The following is a 12,077-nucleotide window of genomic DNA, read 5'->3' as shown; positions in this document are numbered from 1 at the left end:
TAAGAGGCTGTGGCTCTGGTGTACCCAGATGGTGTGACCATCCCCCCCTTCCTGTGCTCTTCTTACGCTTTCGTTGGGCAAAAATTGCAGGAGGTCTTGGTGAGGATTTGGGTGACTTGGCCTGGTGAGTGGTGTGACACTTCCCGTCATCAATAGTGGCTCCTGTGACTACAGCAGCTTGCTTGGGGCGAGAACATTTGAGTGGGGGAGCATTGTGACTGGAAAACACACTCTCGGAAGAGAATCCCTAACTTAGCCCTCCTTCCCTCCTTCTCTCCGGGAATGGTGTCTCGATCTTGTTGTCCTCGGGTCTCCAGACTATGGTCTGCAGCTCCTCCTTCTGGCTGGTTTGTCCCGGGAAACGGTTTGTTCCTAGGAGCAAGGGTGACCTGCTTCTGCGTGGTGGCCTGGCCTGGATTCGAGTCCCCTACAGCTTTCTTCCCTTCTTGGCATTTGGGCTCTTACCCTCTTGGTTTGAAATTTGCCCTCCCTTTATCTCCATCCAGGCCAAAATAGAGAAAAAAACAGAGGCAGCTGCTACAGCTCGAAAGCCTGAACCTAATGCAGTCACTAAAACAGCCGGTCCAATTGCGAGTGCGCAGAAACCACCTGCTGGGAAAGTGAGTTTTATTTAGACTTTTACCTCTTGAAGGTGAAAGATGATAAACTGTTTCTTCCAGCCTGAGTCACTTTCCCTTCTATCGCACTTTTTTCCTATCCTTAACCAGTTTCTACTTCGCCCCCGCATTCCCTCCTCTCTGTTTGATGACTCAGCCATCAGAAAAAAGTTTTGTATTAACCCTGACAGTTAACAGATTTGGGAGCCCATTACCCTTTGGGGAATATTTATTCAGCTGGACAAAATGGATCCAAAAATTTTCAGCCACTTCCTTCACACTGACCTTGATGTGAAACCCACCCATTTTGTGTGCAAACACACACACAGCACCCATGTTCTTCCTCAGTAAAACATGGGATTGGTTACTCTGCTGCGCCTGGAACCCTGGAGCCCTGGTGCTTGTAATTGAACTAGAAGGCCCCTTTCGTAACCTGCTGGTTATGGAGATAGCTTTATTTGCCCTGGTTCCCCATGTCACCTCCTCACTGAAAGTTTAGGTGCTCGTTCCCACTGGAAGCCCGCTCAGCCTAGGGATTGCATACCACCGGCAGGGCACAGGTAAACAGAAACTCTAGGTTCTTTCCTCTTGCCTCCACACCCTGGAAGCAGGCCCCTCCTGCTTGCTGTGAGAACCTTCTTTTAGCTGTGGCAGGTAGGTCATCTGTCCATCCAGGGACTGCCAGAGAAGCCGTAACCTCCAGCCCTTAGGGACCAGGATGGACAGTCTCAGTGCAAGGAATTTGTACCTTCGGTGAGGCTTCTGGGTGACTCCTAGAGGCCCTGGAGGTCTCTGGTTCAGAGCAGGGTTTCACTGGGTAGTGGTTTGCTGACCAGTTATTCATCACTGACATTATAAAGAAGGCACGAATCAGTGAGGTATTTGGGCTGGAATCTCTCAGGGCGGATTTCTCTGTTCAGTGGAAAACTCTTCAGCTTGGGGCCTGCTTCATTTGTGAAGGGCTCTGAAGCAAAGGAAGGAAGGAAGCTGGCAACTGTTTCTCCTTGGGAAGGCTCAGAAAGAATTCTTTGTTCCAGCCCTTAGAGCCTGGGCCTTTGTGTGGCCGCATTCCAGGGAGAGCCATTCATAAACACGACAGTGTGCCTGTGCATCATTGCAGCCCTGCTTGGAGCCGGTTCTTTCTGCGCATGAAACTCACAGGGCACAGGACTGGGCATCTGGAGGATGGAAGAGGTGTTTTACTGTCGAGTTGAAAAAAAAGTCTAGACCAGAAGCTCACTCTGGTCCTGTGCTTTCTCGAGCCCCCAGACGCACGGGCTGCTACTTGTGGAGTGTGGAGCTGCTGAGGCTGTGGCCCGCGCTCCCCCTGGTGTCCGGATTCTGCATGGTGGCTCCAGCGGCCTCTGGCCCATCTGCATTTATAACTGAGCTATGCTGTCCCTTCCTTCCTGTAGCATCAGATCTGTGCCCTGTGAGCCAGCTGCCCAGCGCTTCTCTGAGCAGCCGTTGCCTCCCCGAGTGGGTCTGGCTGCTGCAGTTCCCAGCCTCAGATTTAAGGGAAGTGCCAAGCTTCAGCGAAGACCAGTCCGGATAAGCAGGATCCTTGCAGAGAGCAGTCCCAGGACACAGTGTCTTCGCTCTCAGGGAGAGCAGGCGGGAGCGGGGCCATGCCTGAGTGCGCATCCAGGGCCTGCAGCTGGCTGGGCCTTGTGCACCACGGCCCAGCCCCAAGGAGCAGTGATGAGGACCGTGGAGCCCTTTTGCGACATGTGCTTCTGTGCTCGTGTTGTTCGTTCACGTCTTCGCTCCCTGTCCTGCCACTTCAGATTCCTTCCCCTGTGCTTTTCCACAGCTGCTCTCCTGCAGGCGGGGGCGGAGTTGTAACGGCACCCTGTGTCAGTCATTGTGATCACGTGTGGACTCACTGCCTGCCCTGTGTCGGTTCTAACCAGCCCTCTCCCTTTGTGTTGTTTTTTTCTGTTCTCTAACACTCCAGGTCCAGATAGTCTCCAAAAAAGTGAGCTACAGCCATATTCAGTCCAAGTGTGGTTCCAAGGACAATATTAAGCATGTCCCTGGAGGTGGTAATGTAAGTATGAGCTCTGGACAGCTGGTGTCTGAGCCGTAGCCCCGTGGGGCACCGGGGAGAGAGGGCCGCTTGCGCTCCCAGGACCACAGCAGCCTGGCTCGGGGCTTTCTTCCAGACACAGGCCAGCAAAGTGAGAGGAGGCTCAGTGCTCCTGTGTGTTAGGACCAGCTGCTTCTGGGGAACCCCTGACCAACACCCTGGTGATGCCCATTTGGCATCTTTTCTCATCTTCTCTTTCCCTTCCGCTCTCTTTCTCCCACTTTCCCCTGTTCTGAGTCCTTCTTCCTCTTACTCCCTCAGCCCCTCCTTTTCTTTTTGTCCCCTTCCTCCTTCCATCCAGACAACCTTTTATCACGCTGCCCTTCTGTGCCAGCCCTAGGCTCTGTGTTGGGGACACGGTGACTCCAGCTAACAGGCCCTGGTCTAACGTTAGAGAACACCCTGTTCACCTTCCACGTGTCCTCGTGACAGTACTCAGGCAGGCGGGACCCCAGCATGCACCAGAGGTGTGTTATGGAGAGGCCACATGCAGCCTCTGCCTTCGTGGCTTCTCCCCTGCTTCTCTCCCCACCCCACAGTCAGGGAGCTCATTCTGCTCTGTCTCTCTAGGTTTCATTCAGTTCCTTCTCCTTACTGTCTTGAACTGGACTGAGTTCTGCTCTGCTCACCCTTTTCATTTTCGGCCTCTGTCCCTCCTGTCCCCTCAGTGGCCATGCCATCCTGCCTGTGGCTTACAAACACTCCCCAGCCCGGTGGTCGTATTGTAAGGAATCAGCCTCAGGTTAGCCCTGTCTTGCCCCACACAAGGCCCCTTCTTGCACCTCCTTCCCAGTCACTTCGCACCAGTGGCTCTTCTAACGTGGGTAGAGGCACTACCTCTACTTCTAAGAGGGTAGCGCACTCTTGACGTGGAGGTGGGGCGTACTCAGCCGGCCTGGTAGCTGGCCAGACGTTAGCCAGCCTGGTGTGCGATGAGCTGAAGTGGGTGAAGCGTTTAAAGACAGTATCTGGTTAAGGTGATAAAGATCCAGCTTATGAGGGCCCCAGGTAGGCACCGGCCTCAGCTTTTCCTTTCAGGCTTTTGACCTAGGTGAGAACAGGAGGTGAGCAGAGATTATGAAGGAACTGGTCATTGCGTGTGTGACACAGAAATACATTTGTGTATAGTGTGCAGTTGTATGTACAAGCTAGGAAAATAGACATATATTTTTTTTTCAAAGTTTGTTTTGAGAGAATGCGGGAGAGAGCACACATGCACAAGTGGGGGAGGGGCAGAAAGAGAGGGAGAAAGAGAATCCCAAGCAGGCTTCGCACTGTCTGCACCGAGCCCAACTCAGGGCTCGATCTCCCGAACCATGAGATGACGACCTGAGCCAAAACCAAGAGTTGGACACTTAACAGACTGAGCCCCTGGGCGCCCCAAAATAGACATCATTTATCTATCACTTACTGTGGTCTTGGCACATTGCCAAGATTTTTTTTTAAGCATTGTATTGTAGGAGGCTTCCTTAAGCAGCCTCTCATTCGGAAACCTGCCTGTGAGCACTGTTTCCAGGTGGGGAGATGAAGGTAGACAGCCTTGACTGAGGGGCCATACTTGTTTCCCTCCGCCCCTCCATAAAGCCACCACAGATAGACAGGCAGCTGAGAAAGAGCAGGCCCGCTGGCACAGGTAGAACAGCGTCACACGTCACCTGCGGACCCCATCCCCTCCTGTATAGAAATTCTGAAGTTAGCACCCGGATGAGAGGCTGGGGCAGGGTCCCAGTTAGTGCTGCGCGCCACCCCCGTGTACATACAAATGTCCGCTTTTTTGAGAGCCAGGAGGACATCAGGGCAGGGCACGTAGCAGATTTCCCCCCAGTTTAAAATTTTGTGACAGTTTTTCTTCCATTCCACCCCCATGAGGGGGGGATATGTGCGCGTCATGGGTTCTGAGGCCTGGGGGCACAGCCATCTCAACAGCCCGTACTGCTGTCCACAGCAGCCCGCGGGTCCTCACAGGCCAGTGGGGCAGATTGCGGAAACGGCTGCAGCGAGGTTGAGGTACTGTGCTTGCCGGGGTTGGTGTGTGGGAAGAAGACCACAGAGACAGGCATGGCTTCTGCTAGCTGCCGGGCTTTGCCGGGGAGAGGACCTTTGAGAAACACATCATAGGCCAGAGAAGCAGCACGTGGCTCCCTAAAGCTTTGAGTGGAGGCGAGTGGCCAGGGGAGGGAAGGAGGGGAGGATTGTTTGGCAGTTACTATGGATTCTCTACATACCAGCCCAAGGAGGCAGAGTGACATCTCAGAGGTGGTGGGTTAAGTGAGGGGGACACAGTTCAGCTTTTTAAAATTTTTAATCATAGGCATTTTTCAAATACATGCAAAAGTAGAAAAGAATCCTACAATGTACCCAGCTTCATTTATTATCCTTGTGGCCAACCATTTGTTTTTAATTTTATTTATTTATTCTGAGTGATTTCTACACCCAACTCACAACCCTGAGATCAAGAGTCACAGGCTCCACTGACTGAGCCAGCCAGGCGCCCCTCCTTGTAGCCAATCTTATCTTCTGTGTGTTCCCACCCTGATTATTTTGAAGCCAGTCCTAGATACATCATTCATCTGTAAATATTCCATTCATAACTTTAAGATAACTCTTTAATGTACGCGTGTAAAACCCCTACTGACACTCAGGATACAAGTAGGGACCATAAATTGTGGTTGGTTGATGCGTCTCTTGTCTCTTATAACCTTAGGTTTCTTTTACTCTACAGGCACCCTTCAGTTTTTGTTTGTAGCAGCATTTTATAAATGAGTAAACTAAGTGGTTTATCCTAGAATCTGGCTTCTGCTGCATATCCCCGTATTTTGATTTAATATACTCCTTTGTCTCTCCATATCTTTAAATTGATTCAGGTTTGATTTTTTTTCTACCCCAGCTCTTTGCAAGACTTTTATAGGTAGTGGTGGTGTTTCTGTCAGGAGGCATATTGTGTTTCACTGTCTCGTCCCCCCCACCCGCCCCCACTCTCTGATGGCCAGTACCTAGACCCACGCGTTGAGTAGGGGTATACTGTGGTGAGGCTCGAGTTCTCCCATTCCTTCTTCATTTATTGGCTGGGATACATCCGCAAAGCAGAATTTCCCCTGATCAACTATTCGTTACCTGAGAACCAGGCAGGAGGTAGAGAAGCAGTGGCTTCGGTCGCAGAACAGTCTCAGGAAATGTGCAGGCCCCAGGCCTTGGAGGGTGACCCCTGGAACCCCTCCCAGGTGTCTCAAGGGTGGCACAAGATGAGCCTGCCACCATTGCTGCAGGACACGTGTTGTCTTGGTCTCAGTAGCTGGCAGATGTTTGGTTGGGAAAAGTACTTCCCTGTGTCCCTGTTGGGAGAATTGTGGCCTTGTTGGAAATGTGAGGCAAAGTGGAGGCTGTTGTGTTGAGATGGTAATTGTACTTTGTAAATGATTACTGAACGTGGAAGCAATCAGTGTCCTGCTGAATCTGATATCCCTCCAAAGGGTGGAGTGAAGAAGAGGTGGAGTGAAGCCAGAGCCTTTGAAGAAGGTGACCTTTGAAGAGCTTTGAAGGATGGGGAGGAGAATGCAGTGGGCTTGCTTGCCTAGGGAATAGTATGAGCAGAGTTCTGGAAACAGTGAGGATGGCTCAGGCAAGCTGATGATTATGGGAAGTTACTCTGTGCCAGGCCTTGGGCTGCGAGTGGACGTAGAACGATGCAGTAGACATCACATGCATCCTCTTGCAATACGATGGAAACCGTATTTCCTGACACTGGAGAAAGGAAGACGGGGTCCTAGAAGGTAGCCATTGAACGGCACTGTGATGAAACCCCACCAGAAGGGCATGACACCTGCCGGCAGGGCCCCGTGGGCCACCGCATGAAGGACTTGATTGTGGCGGAAAGCCAGGCTCTTCCACAGAACCAAGGAGCGGCTGGGCCACTCACGGGAACTGTGGTATTTTCATCCCAGAACCCAGTGCCCCTCTATAGATGACGTCCTTTCCTAATTTAAACACATGCCATCAGTCGTGGTAGCAAGATGTTTTTCCAAGGCTCCTGCGGGGCAGACCTAGATGAAAGTCCGTTGGCCACCTCAAAAGTAGGGGCAAGTGTAGAGGACACCCAGACAAGTCTCCAACCCCAACGGGATTCATTTGTATAAAAGGCCATTCATCCTCTTGATTGCTCACCAAATGTGGACAGGATGGCAAATCTGTGAAAGGCCTCGTGGAGCCTGTAGTCGTGCACAGTCACGGCAGATGTGGAGCTCCAGGCTACCGCGCTGGGCCCATCGTGCAAATGCTTAGTATCCTTAATAATGAGCAGGGCAGCCAAGACTGGGCCTCTTTCGTGTATAAATCAGCAGAATTTTGTTGGCGGCGGGGTTTCTTGTTTTCACTTTTATTTGCATTTATTTTACGCAGAATTTACTCCTAGGCCGTAAGTTTTTGTTCCTTCAGTCTCTTCTGGGGTATCTTTTTTTTTTTTTTTTTTTTTTCTGTGCAACTTCCTCTTCTGGTTTAGGAATAATCTGCTCTTTTCCAGTAAGGATCGTCTCTCACTGTGGCAATCTGACCATGAGCCCTGTAAGTTCCACGCCACATCTTGGGGGCTTTGTCCACCTGGATGTGCAGTGACCAGAGGATCTACATCTAAACCCCTAAGTTCAGCAGTACTCTCTGCATTTTTAAGCGTGTGCAGTAAAATTACACACTCTCTTTGGGCCACTGACGCTGTGTCCAGCCCCGCTGTTAGGCCTGGGCACACCACTGTCTCCACCATTGTAGCAACAGAATGGCACACATTGCTTCTGCAAAGTGACATCATTCAGTTACTTTGTGGCATTTCAGATACATGCATTCTTGATGGCCTGGGCAGTGTTTCACGTGTGGTCTTAAATTGAACATGAAGAGTTGAACCTCTTGTGTGATTTTGTAGGGTTTTCTGGGTCAAGTAAATAGCGAACTGTTTTCAGAAATCACCTTCAGCCACTCACGGGAAGAGTGTTGTTGTTGTTTTTAATGGGAATAGCCAGGGCTGGGAGGATATGGAGACAAACCACGTAAGCTCTCTGGTGGGGGTCCGTTGTCACATTCCTGGAAACCCGGCCTCATGCTTCAGGAACCTTAAAACAGTCCCAACCTTTGACCGGGTGACTGAAGTTCTGGGCATTTTGCTTGAGAGGTCATCAGAATTGCCATGACTTCTGTTCACAAAGATATTTATTGCTGCCAGAGTTTTAATGGTGAAAAATTAGAAAAAAAAAAAAGAAAAAAAAAAAACCTTAAATGTTCCCTATCTGGCATAGGTTAGGTTTATATAAGATCTTACAGAATGGATTATTATGTGGCCCCTTCTTAACATTTCCCAACTTTTATGGGGAAAATGCTTATAACATGAATTAAACAGGAATACAAAATCATAGACACATACGTAGAAATCTGTGCTGTCAGCCATGAGGGGAAAATGCACTGAAACGAACTAAGAGGAAAACACCAGAACATCATTCCAGGTTATCTCTGGGCCAGGAGTTGACGGGTGAGATTTCAGGTGGAAGAAGAGGACATTTCAGGAGATGGGGGTCCAGAAAAACCGGAGAAGAGCTGCCTGGCAGGTGTCCGGACAGGGTGGGAACATTGTGGAGCGTGTGGGAACGTTGGATCAGTCTGGCAGGAGGTGAGTTCAGAAGCTGCAGGGGCGGCAGGATGGATGAAGCGTTCTTTTAAGCACTTGGGGAGGTGAGCCTGACCTTGAGCAGACTGAGGTAGGGCCTTACACAGGGAGAGAAGAAACTTGAACGTGGAGATTGTCAAGGGAACACAGGTTTGGCCCTGAAATATATCCTCTCTCTGAGGCAATAATATTTTGTGGTTTATTTCTCAGGTTCAGATTCAGAATAAGAAGGTGGACATCTCTAAGGTCTCCTCCAAGTGTGGGTCCAAGGCTAACATCAAGCACAAACCGGGTGAGTGCAGTCCCCTGCTTCCCCCAGGGTGCCTGGGCCTCGCCTGGGCTGGGTCTCCCCGCTGTGCTTTTGTCATTCCATAAAGATTCCTGGAGGCCAGGGTGGCCCCCCGCCCCCCCCCCCCCCCCCCCCCCCCCCCCCCCGCCCCAGCCGGCGGAGGGGACAGTTCAGTGCAGTTCGGTGCCTGTCGGGAGGGGCACCCCAGGCGCTAACCTCTTAGGCGCATCCGAGGAGGAGGGGGTGGTAAAGGCCGCTGTCCACACGGGCATCACCGCACCCCTATTAGCGCGCCGGGAGCCAGTGCAGGGGGCGCCGTTCGACTGCGGGCGGCAGATATTCCCAGGCAGTGACACACCAGCTGTGAGCTCCTGCAGGACAGAGTCGTTGGGTAGCGCTGCCCAGGGCCACGGGTGAGGGTCTTGCTGCTGGGGTGGTGTGACTTCCTCCTGGCGGCGTGCTCCCACCTCCACTGTCATCCCCTACAGCCGCGTGTCCTGGTTCTGGGTGACAGTAGACCAGGGCTAGGGCACTTTCCCTGCAGCGGCAGGCACGTGGCTGGCAGATCTGGCTCCTTGGAGGTCAGGCGCCAGGGGCCACTTAAGGTGAAGGCAAGGAACTCTCGGCAGAATGTGTTCTGTTTAAAAGGGTCAGAACAGTTTGGCCCTTAACTCACCTCATCTCCCCCCTTTAATCTGGAAAATCCACTCTTGCGCGATGCCACCTTCCCCAGTGCCGCTGACTGACCCCGGGGCTGGGTGTTTCGGCGGTGGGGAGGGGTGGGCAGGAGTGTAGGACAGCCGGCCAACTTGGCACAAAGCCGGGTGCTCTGGTTTGTGACGCGGCTGAGGAGACGGGCCTCCAGAGGGGTGGGCCTGGGAGAGCAGGGCAGCCCCACACCCTGCGGCCACACTGTGGCCGTGAGCCCTGAACCTCGCCCTTGTGCACTGGCCGCCCGAGCGCGCTGGGCCCCGGGGCTGGTCTGGTCCGTGCCTGTCCTTTCTCAGTTCGGTGCCGGGACTACTCCCACCTCTCCTCCTTTTCCTCCACGACAGAGAAGCCTCTTTCCATTTGCCTTCTCTTCACTACAGTGTGGCTCATGCAGCAGCACAGACAGACTCCGCCGCCACCCTACCTCTGGCCATCGCCAGCCTGGCGGTGACTTTGGGCAAGTCACTCCTCTTGTCCAGCACCCACTCTGGCGGCTGTAAAACAAGGGTCCTGACCCTGCCGGACAGGGCGTTCCTGCACTGCACGGAAGCGGGGCGCCCTGCGCCACCCAGTCAGGGGGTCGTGACGTTGGCTAGAGAACCCGAAGCAGACACCATCTCGGCGCCTTTAGAGGGTTGGCTGGAGGCTGTGCTGCGGGCCTGCGGTGGTGCTGAGGGTGCCTTTCTTCTCTGTGGAGGTGTTGCCGCTGGCCGGATGCAGACTGTCAGCCCAACTTTGAGAAGACTAGCCCTGTATGACAAACATGTCCACTGTCCTTTCCTCCTCCTCTGTGCTCAGAGCCACGTTCCCCATTTCTGTATTGGGCACATAGCCAGTCCTCGGCCCAGCTAGGATTCCTGGTCCTACCGCCTGGCTTTGCCTATGTGACCGGTTGTATTTTGGTACCAGGTGGAGGAGATGTCAAGATTGAAAGTCAAAAGTTGAACTTCAAGGAGAAGGCCCAGGCGAAGGTGGGATCCCTCGATAATGTGGGACACCTGCCTGCAGGAGGTGCCGTGAAGGTAGTGAGTGGGTCACCAGGGGGACACGGCTTGGGCCGGGTGGGAGGGGTTATGCAGCCGGAGTCTGGGTCCCAGGTACTGGGCGCCTGTCACCGCCCCTCAGTATCTTCAGGAGTCTTGTGTCACCCACACCATTGTGTTTTCCCAGTGTCCTTCATCAGTCCTGAGTGAGGCAGGAGAGGTAAAGAGGCCCCAACCCAGCTGCCTCTCACCTGTCCAGCTGGAGACAGAACCTCTCCTAACAGCCATGGCCCTCCTTACTTTTTGAGCCCATCTCAGCCATTTCCAAGGGGACTATGGGCTGGGGCACAGACTCCCACAAAGCACGGTTCTCCCCAGCTACCTCATGAGGGGGTCCAGGCTCCATGCCGGGCTCCATTCTGGGCCTGCTGGGAGCAGGATGCCACATTTGCAACTCCTGGTGACATCTGCCTCTAGAGGGACTGCCATGGCCAGGGCTCAGGTGGGCAGGACTTCCCATCCTCTGGACTGGCTGGGCCTCTCCTCCCTTCCCTCCCTGTCTCCTTCCCTCCCTCCCTCCTTCCATGGCACTGTGAGACCTTTGTGTGCCAAGATGTTGTCTGTCCTTTGTTCTGTGTTGGGCGGTTGGGGGGGACACAGGAGGCGGCACCTTGCAGGCTTCTGTGCATGACCACAGCTGCAGCTGCTCAGGGGAAGGTGAGCCAGGGAGAGGGACACGAGAGCAGCGGCTGGGGCCTTCACTTCTGCATCTGATGCCTAGCCCAGCCTCTGTCCCCTCTTCCCTCCTTCCCTCGGTGCTCCGGTTCAAGGCCTGACTGGCTTCTGTGAATGTGTGGGGTCCTGGCTCTGTCACAGGCTCCCAGTCCACGCCTCCATACCTTTGAGGAGCCACTCCCCAGTCTGTCCTCCGGGGGCCCTAACTCGGATGTAGTCGCTAGTCCAAAGCCACATGGCAAGTACATGTAGACCAGGGTTTACACCTGCACCTTTCTGACCCCACGTCTTAAGTTCTTTTTTTTCTTCACATCATCTCCTTTAATTATTTCTGGAATTGTCTTTCTGATACAGAGGCCCGTCTCCTTCACTGTTCTGATTAGAAACCACTGTAGAGTCTTCCATTGCCACCTTTTGGGTGTTCCGGGGCACGGGTGGCCTCCCACTGGCCTCCCCTCTTCTGTCCACCCCATCCTCCTCCCGCAAAGTCCTGCAGGCCCCGAAGTCTCCCTGGTCCCCCCTCCCTGGACCCCTTCCTCCCTCCTCTGTGTCCCCAGGCTCTGGAAGGGTGCCCCGCACAGAAGAGGTCTCGGTGTCTGGGGAGGGGTAGATGAGCAGGCAGGGCTCATGAGTTCCCAAGAGAACCCCTTTAGCACCCGCTCTCTGGTGGGTGTGGTCTGGGACTCATCGGTCCGGTCCGAGGTGGTGAGCTGCACCCCTTGGGAACTGACTCCCAGCTCCCAGAGCTCCTTAACTGGCCTGCAGCACCCCCGCTTCCCGACCGATTCCAGACCCGCTGTCTAGAGATCGTTCCCAGGGTTTTTGCCAGTGATCAGATGTCACGGCTGTTTGGTGTTGGCCTTGCTGAGAAGCCTGCACCTCTCCCCTCAGAAAGACCGCATGAAACCGTGCACTCCACAGAGGAGCCCCCCAGGGTGTGTCACTAGCCAGGCTGCACGCTGGGCCCGAGGCTGTGTTCTTGTCCTACACTGGCCGCCCAAGCCAGGGG

General features: G+C 53.6%; 1 protein-coding gene across 35 annotated transcripts in view; it reads left to right on the top strand.

Annotated features, from left to right (window-relative positions):
* MAP4 (microtubule associated protein 4) overlaps positions 1-12,077 on the top strand; it is a 198,103-nt gene that overhangs the window by 183,195 nt on the left and 2,831 nt on the right. For 22 of the 35 annotated variants that reach the window (XM_045492755.1, XM_045492759.1, XM_045492751.1 and 19 more), the window contains 4 exons: positions 507-620; positions 2,575-2,667; positions 8,561-8,642; positions 10,260-10,372. In XM_045492755.1, coding sequence (XP_045348711.1) covers positions 507-620; positions 2,575-2,667; positions 8,561-8,642; positions 10,260-10,372 — 402 coding nt within the window. The remainder of the gene's footprint in view (positions 1-506; positions 621-2,574; positions 2,668-8,560; positions 8,643-10,259; positions 10,373-12,077) is intronic. The other 13 variants (XM_045492767.1, XM_045492757.1, XM_045492764.1 and 10 more) reach the window with 3 other exon arrangements.

This window comes from Leopardus geoffroyi, chromosome A2, assembly GCF_018350155.1.
Source record: "Leopardus geoffroyi isolate Oge1 chromosome A2, O.geoffroyi_Oge1_pat1.0, whole genome shotgun sequence".
In the NCBI taxonomy this organism is placed as follows: Eukaryota; Metazoa; Chordata; class Mammalia; order Carnivora; family Felidae; genus Leopardus; species Leopardus geoffroyi.
Note: the sequence above shows the minus strand (reverse complement) of the source record. Positions and strands in the feature narration are given on the sequence as shown.